Below are 20,599 nucleotides of genomic sequence, written 5' to 3' on the forward strand. Positions count from 1 at the left end.
AGCAAAGGAAGAACTTGCTTTTTGGGTAACTCCTTCCCCTGCCCCTCTAATAGTAATGCAGCCTTCTGCTCCTGGGGTTATTGTGTCTCTGGTTGCTTAATTATTTTTCCCAATGAAGGAATTTGCATATAGTGTAATGTACATGAATGCAACTGAATCACATCAGGGAACTTTTTTGTGTACATTGTCCAGAAATCCAGATACATTTTTGCATCTCTGCAGAATGTAACAATTGAAATAATAACAAAATTGATTACCCCCCATTTATCTTGAGCACCCCTCTCTCTACGTACGTGTGAAAGTTTGGCCTGGGCATCCTGGTGATTGAGTCCCTATCAAGACCCGTTTTAAAGCTTTTCAAACAGGAGTCTTCGTTAATCAAGGAGACAAGAAATCAGTGTGTAGCAGTAAGAAGTCTAGCCACTTCTCCCCACGGCTCCCTGTCTCTGCTTTGTTCCTCCCCACACCATGCCTCCTAATTGGGAGGTCATCTGTCTGTGTGGTACCCCACTGTACTGCCTCTCTGCTGTCTCTTGAACTCTCAGTGCATCACTTTTAATGCAAGAGATATTTGACGCATCATTTTGACTGCAAGAAGCCTGGAGGCATCTGCCCAGCTGAAGTCTTTTATTGGCAAGACCTGGTTCCTCTTTTAGCTCCACTGGGTGACCTTTGTGTCTCTTCCTGAAGTCAATGGGCAGTAGTTCCATTACTGAATGAACCAGGGCCACTCTGTCACGAAGACCACATAGCCACCATTATGACCATTCAACAGGTTCAATGCACTCGGAAGAGCACTAATTGAAGAGATGTGAACAGATTTAGTTACTCTAGTGACACAAGTAGGCATCTGTCGTTCTAGTCTGATGCTGACCCTCAACACTGGAAAGGACTTAGGTTGGGTCTAGACTACCCGCCTGAATCGGCGGGTAGAAATCGACCTCTTGGGGATCGATTGATCGCGTCCCAACGATCCCCGAATCGACGCTCTTACTCCACCAGCGGAGGTGGGAGTAAGCGCCGTCGATGGAAAGCCGCAGAGGTCGATTTTGCCGCCGTCCCTACAGCGGGGTAAGTCGGCTGCGATACGTCGAATTCAGCTACGCTATTCGCGTAGCTGAATTTGCGTATCTTAAATCGACCCCCTCCCCTGTAGTGTAGATGTAGCCTTAGATCAAAAAAGGATCTGGAATTGCAGTGAGACTGTAGTGAAATCTGAATTTGAGTCAGTCCTGACGTCAGCTTGCTAAGCTTTAGAGCTCTCCCTTACATCATAAACCAAACAGCACACTAAGGGGTTTCTTTGCCTATTATAACAATTTATTTCTCCACAAAGGCAAGTTTACACTGCAGTAACCAAATATGGGGTAATATGGAATTATAACAAAATGTTCCAGGAGTGGGAAGCAACATTTAATAAGATGATTGTATTTGTCCTAAGGAAAATACCAAGGAAAAAGAACACTCCTTTCTGCTCAGCTGTTAGATACAACAGAGAGTGCAGATTAGCTGAGTCATCTGTTCCTAAATAAGTTGCCTAACTACATATAAACCAACACCTGATAAACAGGCACTTTATTCTTACGATAAACTTTGCATTTACATCTAGCATTTTGTATCCAAGAATCTGAAAGCATTTCACAAACATTTAATTAAATCTTTCAATTCCTGTGAAGGAGGGAAGTGTTCTTATCCCCATTTTACAAATGGGTAAATGGAGACGCATACTTATAAGTGACTTATCCAAGGCCCCAGAGTCTATTAGTGGCATGGGTGTGACCTGGAATCCTGTTTCCTAGTTCTAGGTTCTCTCCACTAGACCAATAAACTGTCACTTGTCAAGATACCGTTTGTGATAATTGTGACAATTTATCTTAAGTCCACATAACTCCCTTGATACTAGGAAGCCTGTTGACTTGTTACTGTTTGTTAAAACACTTGCTATGTGTATGAATTGGGCTATTGTTTCATGTGGGGAGGTAATCAGTTTATAAGCCTCTTCCTTTGTCCCCAGTACCTCCTACTGGTAGGAAAGGGCTAAATTCTAGCACTACTGTACTTTTCAGTGTCATTACTAGAAAGTTACTGATGTTACTACTATTACAGTAAATGATTAGCACTTATTTTTCAGATAATCTACTGTTGAGAGTGGAGCCCACCTGCTTCAAGATTCTCTTTCCATCACTTATTGGTGGAGGTTTTAACTGCTTTCATCTTTGGTAATCTACCATCAGGATGTCTGTCTTGGTGCTAATCTTGTACACTAGTTTCTGTTGTAAGACGCTTCAGAGCCAATAGCCTGAACCTGATTCTTCCCTGCCACTTGTGTAAATCACAGGGTAATACTTTACATAGTTGTAAATGATGACATAAAGCTCAGGGCAATGCAGAACCAGGCCCACTATGAGAAAATGATCTTGAACATGCCTTTGCCAGATCATATGCTATGAATGCTCCAAATGATTGTAGTCAGCGCTCAGCAGTCTTGAACTGGGGGAAGAACCTCCAACAGTCGTAGCTTTTGGTTTCGCTTTCAGCCAAAAAATTAAATATGACCTCTTTCCAAAGCCAGAAACTCTAAAGGGCCTGTATGGTGAGCAAAGAATGGCTATGCCAGGCACTTCCTAATAGATTAGATCACATTTCTTCAGTGCATGAAGGGGATCTAGGACTTCATTGATAACATCCATGGGGACAGGAATTATTTTTCTATTAGAGTAGACAAAGAGTGAGCAAGAGCAGTGCATGGTTGGTTTTATGGATTTTTTTTTAATGGCGGTAGTAATATGAGGAGGCATCTTGAGTTTAAAAAGCCTGTACAAAAGAAGAATTGGGTTACCAATTGTTTACTTTCCCATTTATTTGTGAATGCCCATTTCCTTACAGGAACAAACACTCACCCAAATGCTTTCTTCACAGACAGCAAGGCTGTCTGTGCTCAACCAGTTCTCACTGGTGCTGTCATTAAATTCCAAGCCTGGATAGTACAAGTTCTGGGTTACATTTTTGCCTTATTAAAACCTGTCCCCCAATTCCTACCATGTTACCTCCCATTCCATTTCATGTATAAAACATGCCCGGGATGTAGCGCTCTTCTCTGGCCAGCAGGCATTACCATAGAGCAGGGGTCAGCAACCTTTCAGAAGTGGTGTGCCAAGTCTTCATTTATTCACTCAGATTTAAGGTTTTGTGTGCCAGTCATACATTTTAAAGTTTTTAGAAGGTCTCTTTCTCTAAGTCTATAATATATAACTAAACTATTGTTGTATGTAAAGTAAATAAGGTTTTTAAAATGTTTAAGAAGCTTTATTTAAAATTAAATTAAAATGCAGAGCCCCCCGGACCAGTGACCAGGACCCGGGCAGTGTGAGTGCCACCGAAAATCAGCTCGCATGTCGCTTTCGGCACGCGTGCCATAGGTTGCCTACCCCTGCCATAGAGCATTTCACCAGAGGTCTGATTTTCAGAGGTGCTGACCATCCACATTCTCCATTGACATCAGTGGGAATTTCTGGTGCCTGGAATCTCTGAAATTCATCTGGGTGACCTTAATTTCAGAAGCAACAGCCTAATATTTCAACACGCATCTGCTCACTTCCTGGTGCTTAGCACTCTCATACTCACCAAGATTGCTTAAAATAGTGTCTTTTGTTTGTCAAACCAGTCAAACCAGATTTGTATGAATCCTTGCTGTTTGTGGAATACTGTGGTTCAGCTCCCCTCCCCTGTGAATTCCATGTGTACAACCAAGCTGCATGAAAAGCAAATATTTAGTAATTTAGCTTCACTGCTTGTATTCTACTTAGTTCATTGTTCCTTTTGGCTGTGATGTTTCTCAGAGCTAGGTCTTTGGGCCCCTCTAAAAGCCCATGAGCTTCTCAGATTTGGGAGAACTGGAGATGTAAAGGACATTCCAGTTACAGACAAAGTTTCTAGCCCGTTTTCCTTTGCACATGTAAAGACATAAATTGAAAGGAAACTTCACTTTCATTTCTGCAGCTGGGAGCTGGAAGGCGTCTGATCAGCATAACATACGTTTATGTAAAAAATTAGTCAAATTTGGGATGTATCTAAGTGAGTCCTCTTTCAAAACCACTCTTAAATCCTTCTGTTATCCCTGTGCAAACGGGGATAAAGTTGCACAGAGAGAATTGTTTTGCAAATCTGTGCAAAATATTAAGGCCAACTGTGAATCAAATAAGCTAAAGAGGAGCTGGCCTGTTCTGTATTTGGACACTATAACATCAACCATCTCCAGGACATTGTGGACTTAGCACCTGGAAAGATTGGGGTGGGGTAGTGGGCGGACAAGTTTCCAGGAAGGAAAGAGACAGGAGGAATCAGCAGAGTTCTACTCCCCCCCCCCCCCCCCAATTTGAGTTATGGTATGTTCCTCCAGGCTTCTTCAATGAAAATATTGTGAATAAAACACCTTTCTTAATCGCCATCGCTGTATTCAATGTTATGGAAACTGTGACTCGTCAAGCTTCAGTTCACCAGCCTGATTCACGAGGAAAGTGAGTCAGTATTTAACAGGAGATTTGGCAAATCAGGGAGATATGACTTGTGTCTGTGGTGCTCTGTCCAAAGTTTCACTGGGAACTGAGTACATTGTGTAGGAGCAAAGATGATCCTTGAAAACAAACAGAGAACAAGTTCATGCCATTTCTATCACTATGGACTATTTGTTTAAGAACATGCCTGAAATTGTTCTTTATGTACATTGAAACCTGTAGTGGGCCTGAGTTAAACTTGATTTAACGGTGAAAAATAAGCATAGGAATTGCAAAGATCACTGGTGTAGTATCTGATTCATCCTGGAGCATGAGATGTTTGGGTTTATTTTTATCAGAATATTCAAAGTGTCTAATACTTACAAGCAACCTCCTGTGTACAATGGCCTTTAGACAGGCGGGACAAGGAGGAGAGCTCTGTGAAGCTGGGCTGTTCCAGGAAGACAAACTACTATACAACTAAATCGACTTAAGAGTCAAGTAACCTCTGGCTGGGCCTGAGACACTTCAGGGGCCTCATTCTCAGAAGTAACCCGAACGTACTAGCGTAACGGCCTGGAGTAGACTGAGTAATGTACAGTAGGAAAAATGCTTTGTGGCATCATTTCCCTGCCGCAGCCAACACCAGGATCTTTCACACTTTCCTTCTCTATGTCCCTCTCTGTCCTTTCCTCTTGCTGCTGTCTCTGGTCTTGCCTATGCTAGATTATCGGGGGAAGTGTCCCAGGACTTCCTTACAGTCTCTTGGAGTGTTAGTGAAGAGAGGACTCTGGTGGTGTTACCATGGTGTCATCTCACCCTGTTCAGAGCAGGTCTAGATGACATGATGGTAAAAAAGGCAATGCCCTATCCATTCAAGTGCTCCCAACGGTGCTGGTGAGACTTCCCCTGCAAAAGACTAGTGTAGACGCACAGCCTTCATTTCCTTCACATGCACTCTCAGCTTCCCACCTTCAGTATGGCTGCCCTGTGCTTGGAACAAGCTCCCACTTCTCCACAAGTGCCCCTTCTTCTACATCTCACTCCATTGTTTGCAGTGTTGTTGTAGCTGTGTTGGTCCCAGGCTATGAGAGAGAGAAGGTGGGTGAGGTAATATCTTTTATTGGACCAATTTCTGTTGGTGAAGAGCAACTTTTGAGTTTACACAGAACTGAAGAGGAGCTCTGTGAAAGCATGTTTCTTTCGCCAGTAGAAGTTGGTCCAATAGAAGATATCTCACCCACCATATTGCTCTGTTGATAATCTTGGATTAAGCAAGCTCCTTAGGGCTGGGAGTGTGATTCACTAAATTTGTAATTATTTATGGCCTCAGGCACACACGGGGGCAGATTTTCAACTGCTCAGTACTCACAGTTGGGCCAGATTTTCAAAAGATCTTAGCACCCACAAGCTCCCACTTGGATGCTTCAGGCCAGATTTTCAAAATAACTCAGTATTCAATGAAAGTGAGGTCTTCTTCTGAAACTCTGGCTCTTCAGGTCCTATATAAATACTTAGGGGCAATATCTGGAAAAAACCCACATATAATGATGTACATTCCATGTCTAATGCTGGCAAATATACTGGGCCTTTGTTCTTATGAACCTTAATCTGGCTGGTGTATGTGTATCTTGTAATGGACGGACTCCAAATTTCTCAACTGTGTGTCACAGGCCTGATATTGCTAAAAGGTAAAGAAGATTCCCCAATTTGCAAGCAAGAGTGGTTGTACTTTTAGAGCAGGTGGTCTAGATTTTATATAATCTGCCACTGTACAATTGCAAGTGGGCAGCATGAGTGACAATGACAAAGCCTTAGGTACCAATATAGATAAACAGACATTTAAAAAAACAATAACTATGAAATGAATCTTAAAAAAAGAAAAAAATCTATTATCAAACTGAATAAGAGTCTTCTAAAGTTTTATTTTGAAGAGTGCTTCCCAGTGATACTTCTAGGCTAATCTTAGTTGGAGTCCTACAAAATGTATTAGTTACCCATATGCTAATTAACTAAGGCTGGTTGTCACCACAAGGGACTGGGGAAGTACCATAGTTTTTTTTAGGCTTCTGTTTCATAGATTGTGGGCTGTTCCATGACTTGTGGATTTCACACCTGCTGCTTTCAGGCACACTACCTAGATGAGCACTGCTACAATGCACCTTGAAGTGCTCCCCCACTCACTGGCTAGGTAAAACTATCACTGGAACTAGTTTGAAAACGTCATGCTTAGAAGAAACAGAATGCATAGCTCATATTCCTGCTGCAGCCATAGTTGCAGTGTTAAGGATTATGGGATGAATAGTAATCAAGTTATACTAATAATTAGCTAGGGCATTTATAGATCCACATAACATGTGTCATGCTTCAAGTCCACTACAATATAGTCTCTTGAATCCATAATATTTTTTTGATTTACACTGATTGTTTAATGCAAGAAGGGATTAGAATTGTTATGATCTGTAGCCACAAGTGTCATTCCCCAGGGGAATGACAAAACATAGAAATGAATGTATCTGCATTTTTAAGCCATTTCACTTGCTTATTAGAGGCCTTCTGATTTCAAGGTTCTCTACAAAGAACACCTTTTGGATGCTGTTTTGCCTACATGCTCCTTTATCACTGATTTTTTTCCAAAGGATTTATATATATATTTTTTAAATGAAACTTGAGTCAGAACTGAATTAAGGGAAAATCCTTTGACTCCAGATCCTACTCCATGCCACATTTTAGAAAATGTGTTATGTCTGCTTACATCCTCATCCTTCTCTGCTTCTGTATAATTCTAACTATAACCCAATACCAGACACAGTTGCATACAATTATCACACATCAGTGCCCTGGCTTGATGGACATAGCCTCCATGACCCATGACTGGCCGTGAATGACAAATCAAAAGTCAGCATTTCACAAATCAGCTAGGCTTCCTGCTGATCTGCAGCAAGAGGAGGAAGAGGAGAATGAAAGAATCTGAAAATAAAGGTAAGAAAAGACCATAAAGGGACTTGCATACAATAGATGAAAAATGAGATGGTGCATAACTAAATAAGTGGGACTGTTTACAGTATATTCAGCTGAGTAACCATTTTAAAAATGCATCCTGCATCTTTGATGCAAAGATCCCAGTAAAAAAAAAAAAAATGCAGTTATATAATATCCTGAGGGAAAGATTTTGCATCAACATCTGCTTCTGATTTCAATATATCACATATTACCATTTGATGGCAAGTTAAGATGCTGAATTTAGCAAGTGCATAGCTGAGTATTTAGCATTTGAATAACTGAAAAAACATCCCCTTTTCCATATACCTAGCTAATTACGTATAGATCATTAAAGCTTTGTTTGACTACCTAAATGTATATTTAACATTATGTTATTATCTGAGCTTATTACCTTCAATAGAGAAAAATAATGTGATGTTTCCAGATTAAAATAATAATGGCATGGTGTGATTAGTAGTTGAGTGCATCTCTGCTTCTGAGGGAAAGATTAACCAGGTATATGTTTAAGAATAAAATATTTAATATAAAGAAATACAGGCATTCAGTCTTTTCAGGACATATGGTCAAACTGACCTTCATAGCTAGAAATTTTTGAAAATTATGTCAGTTCAGAAAAGACTTTATCACTTTCGGTTACATGTAGTTTGCTTTGACCTTATTAAGACAGATGCAAACAAGACTGCTCTGAGAGGTGAAGGCAGAAACAAATAACAGAACGTCAGATATGTTTCTGAGGCTGTGAATTAAACTACCATTTTGAAGGTATATATTCCGTACTGTAGTGTTTCTAGGTTCCTCAGGCTTTAAAACATGAAATGTTTTACTTCTTCCTGATATATTCTTGCCCTACATTGCTGTCCATAGTTTGGATACTATGGGAATGAAAAAGGCCTGCAGCACTGGAAAATTGAACCCTGTATTCAGATATTGAATTTGGATTAGGGCCTCCATCTTCTAACATCCCCTAAAGTGAGGGTTTTCTCTGAGTCATAGCATCATTCAAGGGGGGAAAAAAAATCAAGTAATTTAGATGGTACACACAGCATTAAAACAACACTGGCTGTGCTATATTTAGTCAGTGTGACAGAGCCTGCTTGTTTGTAGTCCCAGAAATGTTAACAGCTGATACATGCAGTATTTTTGAGCTCTCTGTCTTTTAAGGAGGAATCAAATTTTGCCCTTGAGTACTGTTTTTTACTGCATGTCATTGGTAGTGTAAGCTCAAATGTTCAATTGCTGACTGAACTAATCTGTTTCACATACAGCTTTACCCTGGTGCAGATTAATCCTGGATGTAGCCAGATAGCATAGGCCCCAAGCCTGTTCCGTTGCCTGCTGTATGTTTTTATTCCCCCTGTCCCCCCCCCCCCCCACACACACACAATCTTTTTGACAGAGTTGTGTATTTTTTTATAAGAATTTTCTAAAACTGCTTCTACTTGGATGAGGAACTTAACAGGAAACGGTTGTCAAAGGAAGTCCGTTTACTTTGATGGTGGAGAGAGTGTAGCATTGAAATGCCCTGTACAGAGGATTTTTGGATCAACATTAAAGAAACTAGTCCTACAGTCTCAGAGCATATAAATAAATCATGGTGCTTTTAATCTAATATCTAATACACACTCAGGATTGTGTATCCTGACACTATAGGTCTGTTTACATTTCAATTATCAGTGTTAGAGCCTGTGTACTGTAGATAAGGATATAATATCAACACAACTAATACATAATCTGGAAGTGTGCCAATATGCTTTGGAGGCATTCAGAAATGTATTAACTAATGCTAAGGTATTGTGAGAATCTATTCTTCGTTGTGTGTGTCACACACCTGTTAATGCTAAGGCAAAGAGAGGAGAATAAAACTCTATAAACATGCACAATATATTCTATAAACCACAATTGTAACGCTACAAGATAAATCGGGTGCCATAATTTCCATTCACTTTAAAAATCAAATACAATGAGATGCTGATTCACCTTGGTATTGATGCATAAGCAGCTGTGTAAAGCCGCTTAAATGAAAATACCCATAAATATTACTCTACACACTCTAATTATTTATATTACAATAGCATGTAAAGGCCCCAGCAGAGCAGACATTGGAGCCTCATTGTGATAGGCTCTGTACATACTCATAGTGAGACACAGTCCCTGTCCTGAAGAGCTTGCAAACTTCATAGACAAAAACATACAAAGGGTGGGAGAAGATATGCAATCCCTGTGTTGTAGTTGGGGCACGGACATGGGAAGTTTAAGGGAGTTGCACAAGGTCATACAGGAAGGCTGTGGCAAAGTTAGGAATTAGACCCAGATCTCCTGAAACTGGTTTTCAATTAGAAATTGAGGTTTTGGTTAAACTAAATGTCTGCAATCCATGGGATTTTTTTCATAAAAAAACAGAACACCCAAACATTAAAAAAAAAAAACTTTTGGCTGAGTGTTTTATTATTATTATTTGAATTTCTGCCAAAAATATATATTTTTTCTTATGGAAAATTTAGATAAAATATTTTTTTCTGTTTTAAAACATTTTGCACAATATTTTTTCCCCCAAACAGCCCTATTCCTGAGTCCCAGTCCAATGCCATAAGCAGACCATCCTGCTCCGTAAGGAACCCTGGAGGTGTGCCAATAATATAGGTAGAAATTATTTTTTAAAATAGAAATTTCACTTACTTTAATTCAGAATGTCCACAGTTACCATCCTTGGAGCTGTGGGGACCTTAAAAATATGTCCCCTACAGTAGGCACCATTAACAACTCATTCGCCACTCCACACTGAGTACCACAGCATCTTTTCATTTAAGTTACTGCAGGGCCTGTGGAGGTGAATGTTAGGATTTTAATGGCAGAGCATCATCCCACTTCTGGGTAAAGTTCATCTGACTCTCGCACCAACAAATTGCAACTGAGGGAATTCCCTACGTCACCTTACCCTCTGACTGCAGTCCAGGAGAGTTGTGCTTCGACTCTTGGCCTCCCTGTTAATATGTGGCTGTGACTCCTTGAACATGTGCTGGAGATTTAGCAACATCCTGGAGATGAAGGGACACAGAGGTGGGAGGGAATTGTTTGAGGCCAGATATGTTTATTTCACTAGAACTTTCGAAAACCTACCGCTGGTCCCTGTTTTGCTATTAGCTAAGACAGGGTCACATGACCTTATCAGAAAAGAGACACCTCAGATGATGGTAACTAATGTTGCTGAAATTTTAAGGCAAGGTCACTTTTAAAACATAAAAGAAATCAGGTAATGTGGTATATAGGGCAGGAGACCATCTTTTTTACACCCTGATCCCATGGGATTTCCTGTAGTTGAAAAAATTAAGCATGTGCATAAATATTTGCAGGATTGGGACCTTAGATTTCAAACTCTATGTTCATGAACATAAGACTGTCTCACCTAGTTGTGTGAACTAGGCTCCTCAAAGTTAACTTTCGGGATTGATCTGAGTGATTGTAAATTAAATGTTTCTCATCCCAACTGATAGCAAAGAACATGAAGTGCATTTATCTGGAGAACTGGATTTTCTGAGAGATTCAAGCCTTTTATTCAGCCCTGTTCTTCACCATATCAGTCACACTTTCAGGGAGAGGCAGAGTCAAATCCCGTGGCTCAACAAAATTTTTGTTGATTCACTTAACCAGGTGTGAAAGGCAGACGTGACTTCATGTCTTTGTGAAAAGTGAATCTCTTCTGCTGGACAAAGCCTACTTTCATTTAAATGGTCTTGATGTTCTTTTATTGTACAACATCCAAATACATCTCAGGAATGCAAGCCAAGACAGATCACAGGGCAGACTCCAAATCTTTGTAATCCACAAAAGGATCATTTAAACACCAACAGTGAGCTCAGTGCTGAACAAAACAGAGGATGATGTGAGTCCTGGTTTTCATTTACATTAAGGCAGGGGTGGGCAAACTACAGCCCACGGGCCGGATCCAGCCTGCCAGCCGTTTTAATCTGGCCCTTGAGCTCCCGCAGGGGAGCAGGTTCTGGAGCTTGCCCTGCTCTGGCGCTCCAGCTGGGGAGCAGGGTTAGGGACCACTCCATGCGGCTCCCAGAAGCAGCTGCATGGCCCCATTCTGGCACCTGCGCGTAGGGGCAGCCAGGGGGCTCCACTCCGCGCGCTGCCCCCACCCCAAGCACCGCCCCTGCAGCTCTCATTGGCCAGGAACTGCAGCCAATGGGAGCTGCAGGGGTGGGGCCTGCAGACGGGGCAGCACGCAGAGCCGCCTGCCCGCGGATCCACGTAGGAAACGAAGCGGGGACATGCTGCTGCTTCCAGGAGCCGCTCGAGATAAGCGCCGCCTGGAGCCTGCAGCCCCTGAGCCTCTCCCCGCGCTCAACCCCCTGCCCCAGCCCTGATCCCCCTCCGACCCTCCAAATCCCTCAATCCCAGCCTGGTGCACCCTCCTGCACCCCAAACCCCTCATCCCCGGCCCCACCCTGGAGCCCGCACCCCAAACCGGAGCCCTCACCCCCTCCCACATCCCAGCCCCAATTTTGTGAGCATTCATGGCCTGCCATATAATTTCTATTCCCAGATGTGGTCCTCGGGCCAAAAAGTTTGCCTACCCCTGCACTAAGGTCTCTGTACTCCACTTTGGCAATATAAAGGGGCCTCGAAGTGTGCACAAATGACATTTACATCCATCTGAATGCCTTTTACACTACCACAGGGGGATAAAGGGGTCTCAGATTGCAGTGCAGGTAGGTATTAGCTTTAATCTAGCTAGCACTGGTAACAGTGATAGTGAGAAAGAGGCAGAGTGGACTACTACCTACTCCAGTACAAGTTCGCTGAGAACTCTGCCTATGTATTTGGATTGCTGATCCATGCTGGGATCCATGCTACTGCGTCTTCACTACTACCGTTACCTGTGCTAGCTAGACTAAAACTAGCACCAGTGTGCCTACCTGTTACAATTACACCTTAATTTGCGGCAAAGGCATACCCTCTTTGTGACTGTGACAGGCCAGAGGTCCCTGCACCAGTGAATTTACAGATCTAACCGTGAGGGTTCAGCTTGCGATGCCAAAAGTTGTTCCCCTTCCAATGAGCGAAAATGTTTCTTCATTGGATTTGCACGAGTTATTCTTCCACAACTACATGCTACTCTGTATTTTGACAGCAACAGATTGGGAATGGGCGCAACCCAAACGGCAGCAGAGGGGTGTACAGGTGAATAACTACTTTGGAGGTAGTGGAGAGAAGAGTAACAATTTTGAACCCCAAAATTCCATCCACGAGAGCAGATGCATGGCATGTCTATGAGTGCTGCAGATTTGGGCTAGGGACTATCTTTGTTCTGTGTTTGTACAATATGCTGCACAAGGGGGCCCTCGGCACTGCTGCAGTAAGCAATGGAATCCTATAAAGGAGCAGAGAAACGTTCATGAAGAAAACAGTGATAGGGTGGGTTACTACAGATGGCAAATCTTGAAATGTTTGGTCCAGCTACAGTCACACTATAGCTCATGGGCCAGACTTCACTTGTGGACTTGTTAAAGGAAAACTGTCAGATTAGAAATTGTATTGAGGGAAATCCATGAAATTTTCTTACTTGCATTAGGATCTAAGGCCCCACAGTCCTGTAAGCTGATCCCCTCTCAGGAGGACCCAGGCACCTGCACAGAGCTTCACTGAAATAAATTATCAGAAGGGTAGCCATGTTAGTCTGTAACCACAAAAACAATGAGTCCGGTGGCACCTTAAAGACTAACAGATTTATTTGGGCATAAGCTTTTGTGGGTAAAAAACCCACTTCTTGAGAAAAAGTGGGATTTTTACTCACAAAAGCTTATGCCCAAATAAATCTGTTAGTCATTAAGGTGCCATCAGACTCCTCGTTGTTTTACTGAAATCAATGAGAATTCATGTAGGCATAGGGATCCACCTTCACAAATAATCCCCCAGGATTAGCACCTCAGCCTGTGAAAACAGAACTGTTTACAAAGGAATTTTAAAGTTTTGCTTTGCTCTTTTTACTGTGAATGCAGATTGTTTCCTTTGCATTTCACTCAGGTTGGAAAATGAAAATAGACTACAGTAACTCCTCACTTAAAGTCATCCTGGTTAATGTTGTTACATTGCTGATCAATTAGGGAACATGCTCATTGAAAGTTGTGCAATGCTCCCTTCTAACGTCGAAGAGCAGCCCGTTGCAGCTAGCTGGTGGGGGCTTGGAACCAGGGTGGACCGGTAGCCCCCCTATCAGCTCCCTGCTCCCCTAAGTTCCCTGTGCAGCAGCTGCCCAGCAGGCTAGCAGTTGCAGCTGTCCCTCCCCGCACTGCCATGTGCTGCTCCTGCCCTCTGCCTTGGAGCTGCTCCCCGAGACTCCTGCTTGCTGGGGGGGGGGGGGGGAAGAAGAGGGGGTCTAATGTCAGGGTGTCCCCCTCCCCTCCTGCACCTGCACCCCGTTTAGCCCATCTTCCATAGAGCAGGGGGGACACATGACAGGGCTCAGGACAGAGGGAGCTTGCTGGCAGCAGCAGCTGGGGTCTCAACACGCTGATCTAATTAACAAGGCAGTGTATTTAAAGGGGAAATGCGCATCTCTCTCTCTCTCACACAGTGTGTGTCTGTGTCTCTGTCTCTGTCTGCGATGCTCTCTCCCCTCCCTCCACTCCTATTACCTTGTAGACTGTGAGAGTTAACCCTTGAGGGCTCAGCCAATTGCTAGTTCATCATTTAGTAGTAAGGCATTCCTAGGAAATATCCCACCCTCTGACTCCTCCACCTCAACCAAGCTTCACAATCATCATCACTGTGTACCAGTATTAAATTGTTTGTTTAAAACTTATACTGTATGTGTGTCTGTGTATGTATGTATATGTGTACATATATATATATATATAGTGACAAAGTTCCTCCTCTATCTTGGTGGGTCCTGCACTTATTGGCGGATTTTCTTGCCTCAGAGATTCACCATGTGGGTTGGGGAAAAGCCCAGAGACCTTCCCCTCTGGAAGAACCCACAGTCCAGGTCAATTGGGAGGTTTGGGGGGAACCCAGGCCCGCCCTCTACTCCAGGTTGCAGCCCAGGGCCCTGTGGACTGCAGCTGTCTATAGTGCCTCCTGTAACAGCTGCATGACAGCTACAATTCCCTGGGCTACTTCCCCATGGCCTCCTCCAAACACCTTCCTTATTCTCACCACAGGACCTTCCTCCTGGTGTCTGATAACACTTGTGCTCCTCAGTCCTCCAGCAGCACATCCTCTCCCTCTCAGCTCCTTGCACCTCTTGCTCCCAGCTCCTCACACTCACACCAGAAACTGAAGTGAGCTCCTTTTTAAAACCCAGGTGCCCTGATTAGCCTGCCTTAATTGATTCTAGCAGCTTCTTCTTAATTGGCTCCAGGTGTCCTAATTAGCCTGCCTGCCTTAACTGGTTCTAGCAGGTTCCTGATTACTCTAGTGCAGCCCCTTCTCTGGTCACTCAGGGAACAGAAAACGACTCATCCAGTGACCAGTATATTTGCCCTCTACCAGACTCCTGTACCCCACTGGTCTGGGTCTGTCACAATATATATAATGTCTTTTGTCTGGTGAAAAAAAATTCCTTGGAACCTAACCCGCCCATTTACATTACTTCTTATGGAAATTGGATTCACTTAACATCATTTTGCTTAAAGTCCCATTTTTCAGGAACATCATTACAACATTAAGTGAGGAGTTACTGTAGTCCGTTTTACTTTGATTTTCCTTTTCTATGGCACTGCAGGAAAGGGGGTTTTATACACCCTGCAGGGAAACATTTAAAACCAACTAAATGAAAAAAACCCATTTCACTGAAATAGGTATTTTAAAAAGCAATGGAAGTTTTTGACCTTTTAGGTTTTCCAAAACCTTGATTTCACACAACCTAAACATGGAGGCTAAATCGATCTGAAGATGCCCCTTTGAATGTGGCCTGCATGCTGAAGGGAGCATCAGTGGCTCTAAGAACTTGCTTCTTCCCCACCACTGGAAGTTTAAAAGACATAAGGAATATAAACAGCTTCTCCACATGTGTTCCTTCCCTGTATGAAGCAAAAGGGAGAGAGTGGAAAGAGAGAGAGACAAAATAGAAGAAAAGGAAATTTTACTAAGAAAGGTGTAGCCTGGTATGTGTGTATAGGTACATTTGTAACACAACTAGTGGATTAATTGCCATTGCCTTCCAGCCCCGTTGCTGGTTACTATTTCTACTTCTATTTTTCTGTCTTTTTTTTCTTACGCTCCTAGTTATGTTGTCGCCTCTTCCCTGCTCTGTGTCTTTCTTTGGAGGTAAAGGAAATGTGCTTCTTGGGACATTCCGTATTAGACTTTTTGACCCACATTTAATCATTTCTGGCCTACTGCTGAATATGATCAGGTACCATCACCATTTGGGACAGTTCTGCAAGGTCAACTAAGTGAATGAGGCAATGAAGCCGATGAAATGAAGGGGTAAGGAGGGATCCTCAACTCGCCCCCTCATGTACAGCTTCGCATAGTTATTGCAGATTGAGATGCAGTGTGGTTCAGTGGGTAGGACACCAGATTGGGAGTCAGGAGACCTGAGTTGTGTTACCAGCTCTGCCACTGACTTGCTGTGCAACCTTAGGCAAGTCATTTCAACTCTTTATGCTTCTATGTTCCCTTTGACTCCTTGTCTGTTTCAAGTGTAAGTCTTTGGGGGCATGGACTGTCTCTTACTCTGGGTTTTATAGTGCCTAGCACTATGAAGTCCTGATCTCAGCTGAGGCCTCTCGGTACCACCTCACCATACAAATAATGATAGGCTAGGTGTAATATGGGTTAATATCAGCCCTTGGCAATTGCCAGGGTGGTAGGATATAAAACGTGATGGAATAATAATTTGATACATTTCTATAATTTTTCATTAAAACATTTTATAGACTAAAAGTTTTTCTCCTTGATTTCATCATAGCTAATGGGGAGCAGATGGCCTGATTTCTTTTCACAGATACTGAGTAATAAAGCCAATGAGACCTGAAAGTTCCTAACACCTCTGAAAATCAGGTCATGAGGATTTCTGGACATACAGTGCTGACTGCATCAAATGACATTTGAACTGGATTTGAACAAATATGCTCAGGGATCTCAAATAGCTACGAAAGGAAATCTGTTAGGTTCTTGGTTTTTAAGCTTTTCTTTAAAAAAGAAATTACTTTTTTTAAATAAAAAAACTGGGTTTTATTTATGTTTAAATATTTTTCTCTTAAATGAACCAAAACTCTTTCAATAATTTTTGTGCCCTAAACTGAACATTACAGCAGCAGGAACTGAAATTATCCAGTGGTAACTGATTTGCTTATATTTCTAAAAGGCAGTCTGATGTTTTTAATCTTTATTTTAGCTAGTTGTACTGTTTCATTGAAAATGATCCCTTTTAAAAAAGAAATTCAGGCGCTGCAAAGTTATATTTTTTTGCAAAAACTGATTCCCAAATTCTTGCATTGTTGAGGTTGCACTTTTAAGAACAACTGAAAAACCCTATAATGCAACGTGCAGCTACAGACACTACTTATACACAAAATGGCTAATTAATCTTTGTGACTCACTGCTGCACAAGACTGTGGCAAACAGCTGAGTAAGTTGAATTGGAATTTTCCAAAGCACTCCGCATTGACCTAATTCTGCTCATGTTAAAATCAATGGGAAAACTCCCACTGACTTTAATGGGAACAACGGCGAGTGCTTCTAAAATTCTCACCCTCCACAAATCTAGTCGGTTAGTTGGGGTGCTTTAAAATATACATTTTTCAGATGTGCAAACAGGCACAAAGAGGTTAAGTGATGTGACCAAGGAGTCACAGTCTGTAGAACAAAATGCGTATCTTCTAATTCTACATCTTGTACTTAGACCAGCAGGTCACACCTCCTCTCCAATGTTTTAACAAGATTAAAATATGACTACAACCCTTCAAAATTCAGACAAACCAAACCAATTAATGAGATCTAATATCAAAACAAGGAAAGAAAGGGTTGGGGAGGAAGACTATAACAATTATGGGGTCATAGTACAAAACCTTGGACATAAGAATGTTGAGGAATTTTTTTAGCAGGAAATGAGGAAGGAAGCTATGCCAAGGGGATAGCTCTGCATATGGTAAAGCCTTCCATAGTGAAGGTAAGACCTAATGATGGGTACTGTCTGAGGGCAGATAACAATTGAGACAAGGCTCAAGAAGGCCCATAGGGAAAGAGAACTGGAAGAGTTTCAGATTCAGATGTATTGTTTTAAAGATTCTTAGTAGAGCTGGGCCAACTATTCAGAATGCGATTTTTTTATTAAACTAGCCCTTTGCTCTTTTCATGACTCATTCTTGTTTAGATGTAGATTTTTACAAACTTGTTCAAAATTATTTGACAGATAGTTTAGACAAACATTTCTGTCTGTAGATTACTTGTGAACTACTTGCCAAGAAAGGCTTAAGTAAGCAACCTCCTAGCACAAACACCATAAGTCACATGGGAATGAATCTGCTCCCTGACTGACTCACTCTCAAACCCACAAAATACATTTCAGGATGGCTGAATGAACACTTCTGGTGCAAGTATTTGAATGAGTACAATTGCAAATGTGTTTGTGACTTTCTTTCTTTCGCTGAATATTCTTGCTAACCCAAGATCAGATGCAAATGTTTGTGGAAAACTGTAAGAAGGGCTTTGAATAGTAACCAAAGTGACTTCATGGTTTAAATGTTTGTAAATATTTTTGAGGTATTTGATCTGCTCCAATAAACATCAATCAGGCTTTTGAGATCCCTGTTTGTTTTATACTTTGCTACAGTAGCACTCCTGGTTTCATCTGACATGGGAAAACAAATGTTGAATGCCTGAATCAAATGTCTCAATGTTCAAAGGCAAAGCTGAAACATTTCTCACCTCTGCATTTACCTTTCACTAGAGATGGGCGAAACAGGAACAGCAATTCAAATTGTTTTGAATTTCAGCAGGAGAGGAACAAGGATTCAGATCACCAGATCCTACCTAGCCCTTATTGTTTGGTACTAGATTGGAACCAAAAGAAAAAGGGACCTATTTTCCAGTGACAAACTTTCCAAAATTTAAAATTTTCCCGAAAACACTATTCATGTACTAAACCTGGGAGTAGTGTATCGGCATAAATATTATTGGCCAATGTATAGCATCTCCCCAGTGATTAATGAAGCCTTTGAACACCACACAAAGGAGGAGCCTATCAGTCCTGTTTTACAGATGAGGAAACTGAGGTACAGAGAAGTTAACTGAGTCATCCAGTGTCACACACATACTCTGTGTCAGAATCAGGAACAGAATCCAGATAGACTGACTCCTGCTTCTATACTTTAACCATGAGACTCTGCTTCTTCATATTATGTATGACTAAATATAGCTTCTACCACAAGAGTGTTAGGTGTCCATTCAGATAGGATGGTGCCTGTGTCCATATTTTATCAGTTAGCTGCATGTCTACAGGAGCATAAGTTAGTGTTGCAATTTCTTGGCAAGACAGAGACCCCGCTCCCCTCATACAAAGTTCCTGTTTATCTCAATGAAAGGTCACTGAAGGTGTGGATTGGACATAAGAATTCTGGGTAAGGCTCCTAGAAGATATATATTGGAGACATCTGCAGCTGATCTAGAAGGCTATATGCTCTCCAGAATCCACCTGTGTCTGACTAGTTTTGAAGAAAAGTTATCAAAAGCCAGCTCCTGAGAGACTGCTAAAAATGCAGGCAGCTGCTGGAGCCTATGCTAGAGCTCCCACTGGTGGACCGGCACTGGTGGTACACCTCTACCCCGATATAAGGCTGTCCTCTGGAGCCAAAAAATCTTACCGCGTTATAGGTGAAACCGCGTTATATCGAACTGGCTTTGATCCACCGGAGTGCGCAGCCCCCCCCCCGCCCAGCTCTGCTCTACCGCGTTGATGGCAATTTTGTTACCCATAAAATGTCATAAATGGGCATAGCTCCTTGTATCACAGAGCTCATAATCTAAGGCCTTGGCCACGTGATCAGATCTTTGTGGGAGGAGCTCTCTACAGCCCACTGAAATCAATAGAACTCTGCGTAGGCCTAAGGCAGGGGTCGGCAACGTTCGGCATGCGGCTCGCCAGGGTAAGTACTCTGGCGGGCCGGGCCAGTTTTATTTACCTGCTGACGCGGCAGGTTCGGCCGACCGCGGCCCCCACTGGCCGCGGTTCGCCGTCCCGGGCCAATGGGGGCGGCGAGAAGTCGTGGCCAGCACATCGCTCGCCCGCGCCGCTTCTCGCCGCCCCCATTGGCCCGGGACGGCGAACCGCGACCAGTGGGGGCCGCGATCGGCTGAACCTGCCGCGTCAGCAGGTAAATAAAACTGGCCCGGCCCGCCAGGGTGCTTACCCTGGCGAGCCGCGTGCCGAACGTTGCCGACCCCTGGCCTACGGTCTGCCCACATTAAACGGTTTGCAGGATCGGAGCCTGAGTTTAGACAGAGTAAAATTTTCTAACACGCCTAACTGACTTTGGAGCCTAAGCCCCATTTTCAAGCATGACTTGTCAATGCAACTTAGGCACTTTTGAAAATGTTTCCGATAGTACAATGGATTAAGGGTGACACAAATGTGGGTTAGGTAGAGCTGGCCAGGAATTTTCCAGGGAAACATTTGTTGGAAAACGCGAATTCATGTAAACCAACAGTTTGATTTCAACAATCTTCTGCCAAACACCAGCAGCTTTCTACTAGAAACCTGCCTGGTTTCCTCCCAGCTCACCTGGTAGGCTGCTGGTAAGCCTGGACTGCCAGAGTCCGCAGCTTCTGGCAGACGCAGACTGTCTTAGGGCTAGGGCTTCCAGCTTCCTGATATGCAGCTAAGAGCCTGGGAGTCCTAGCACAAGCCATCAAATAATAATTCAAATAGAGGCACATCTTACTACTACCGCAAAGGGCTACATAATATGCAGGTGATGGAGCTCAAGTCCCATGCAGCAGTGGTACATCTCTGAGATGGGTGCATATAAAATATATGTGCTAATGAAGCATTCAGACAGGGCCTTGAGAAATGGAACTGATGTGCATGAGTGGAACTAATATGTCCAGTTGGGAGGTTTTAATTTTATTTTTAAATAAAAAAACAAAATAGT

The 20,599-nt window shown here is 42.7% G+C and overlaps 1 protein-coding gene across 6 annotated transcripts in view; it reads left to right on the top strand.

Annotated features, from left to right (window-relative positions):
- Positions 1–7,207: 7,207 nt before the first annotated feature.
- Positions 7,208–20,599, top strand: part of DNAJC6 (DnaJ heat shock protein family (Hsp40) member C6) — a 100,449-nt gene continuing 87,057 nt past the window's right edge. For 2 of the 6 annotated variants that reach the window (XM_065553985.1, XM_065553987.1), the window contains exon 1: positions 7,281–7,475. Coding sequence is in view for 2 of the 6 variants with exons in the window: in XM_065553986.1 (XP_065410058.1) it covers positions 7,454–7,475 (22 nt within the window). In the remaining 4 variants the exon portion in view is untranslated. Of the gene's footprint in view, positions 7,476–20,599 lie in introns of all 6 variants that reach the window. The other 4 variants (XM_008166637.4, XM_065553986.1, XM_005300082.5 and 1 more) reach the window with 4 other exon arrangements.

The sequence above is a fragment of the Chrysemys picta genome, chromosome 8 (assembly GCF_011386835.1).
Source record: "Chrysemys picta bellii isolate R12L10 chromosome 8, ASM1138683v2, whole genome shotgun sequence".
Taxonomy (NCBI): Eukaryota; Metazoa; Chordata; order Testudines; family Emydidae; genus Chrysemys; species Chrysemys picta.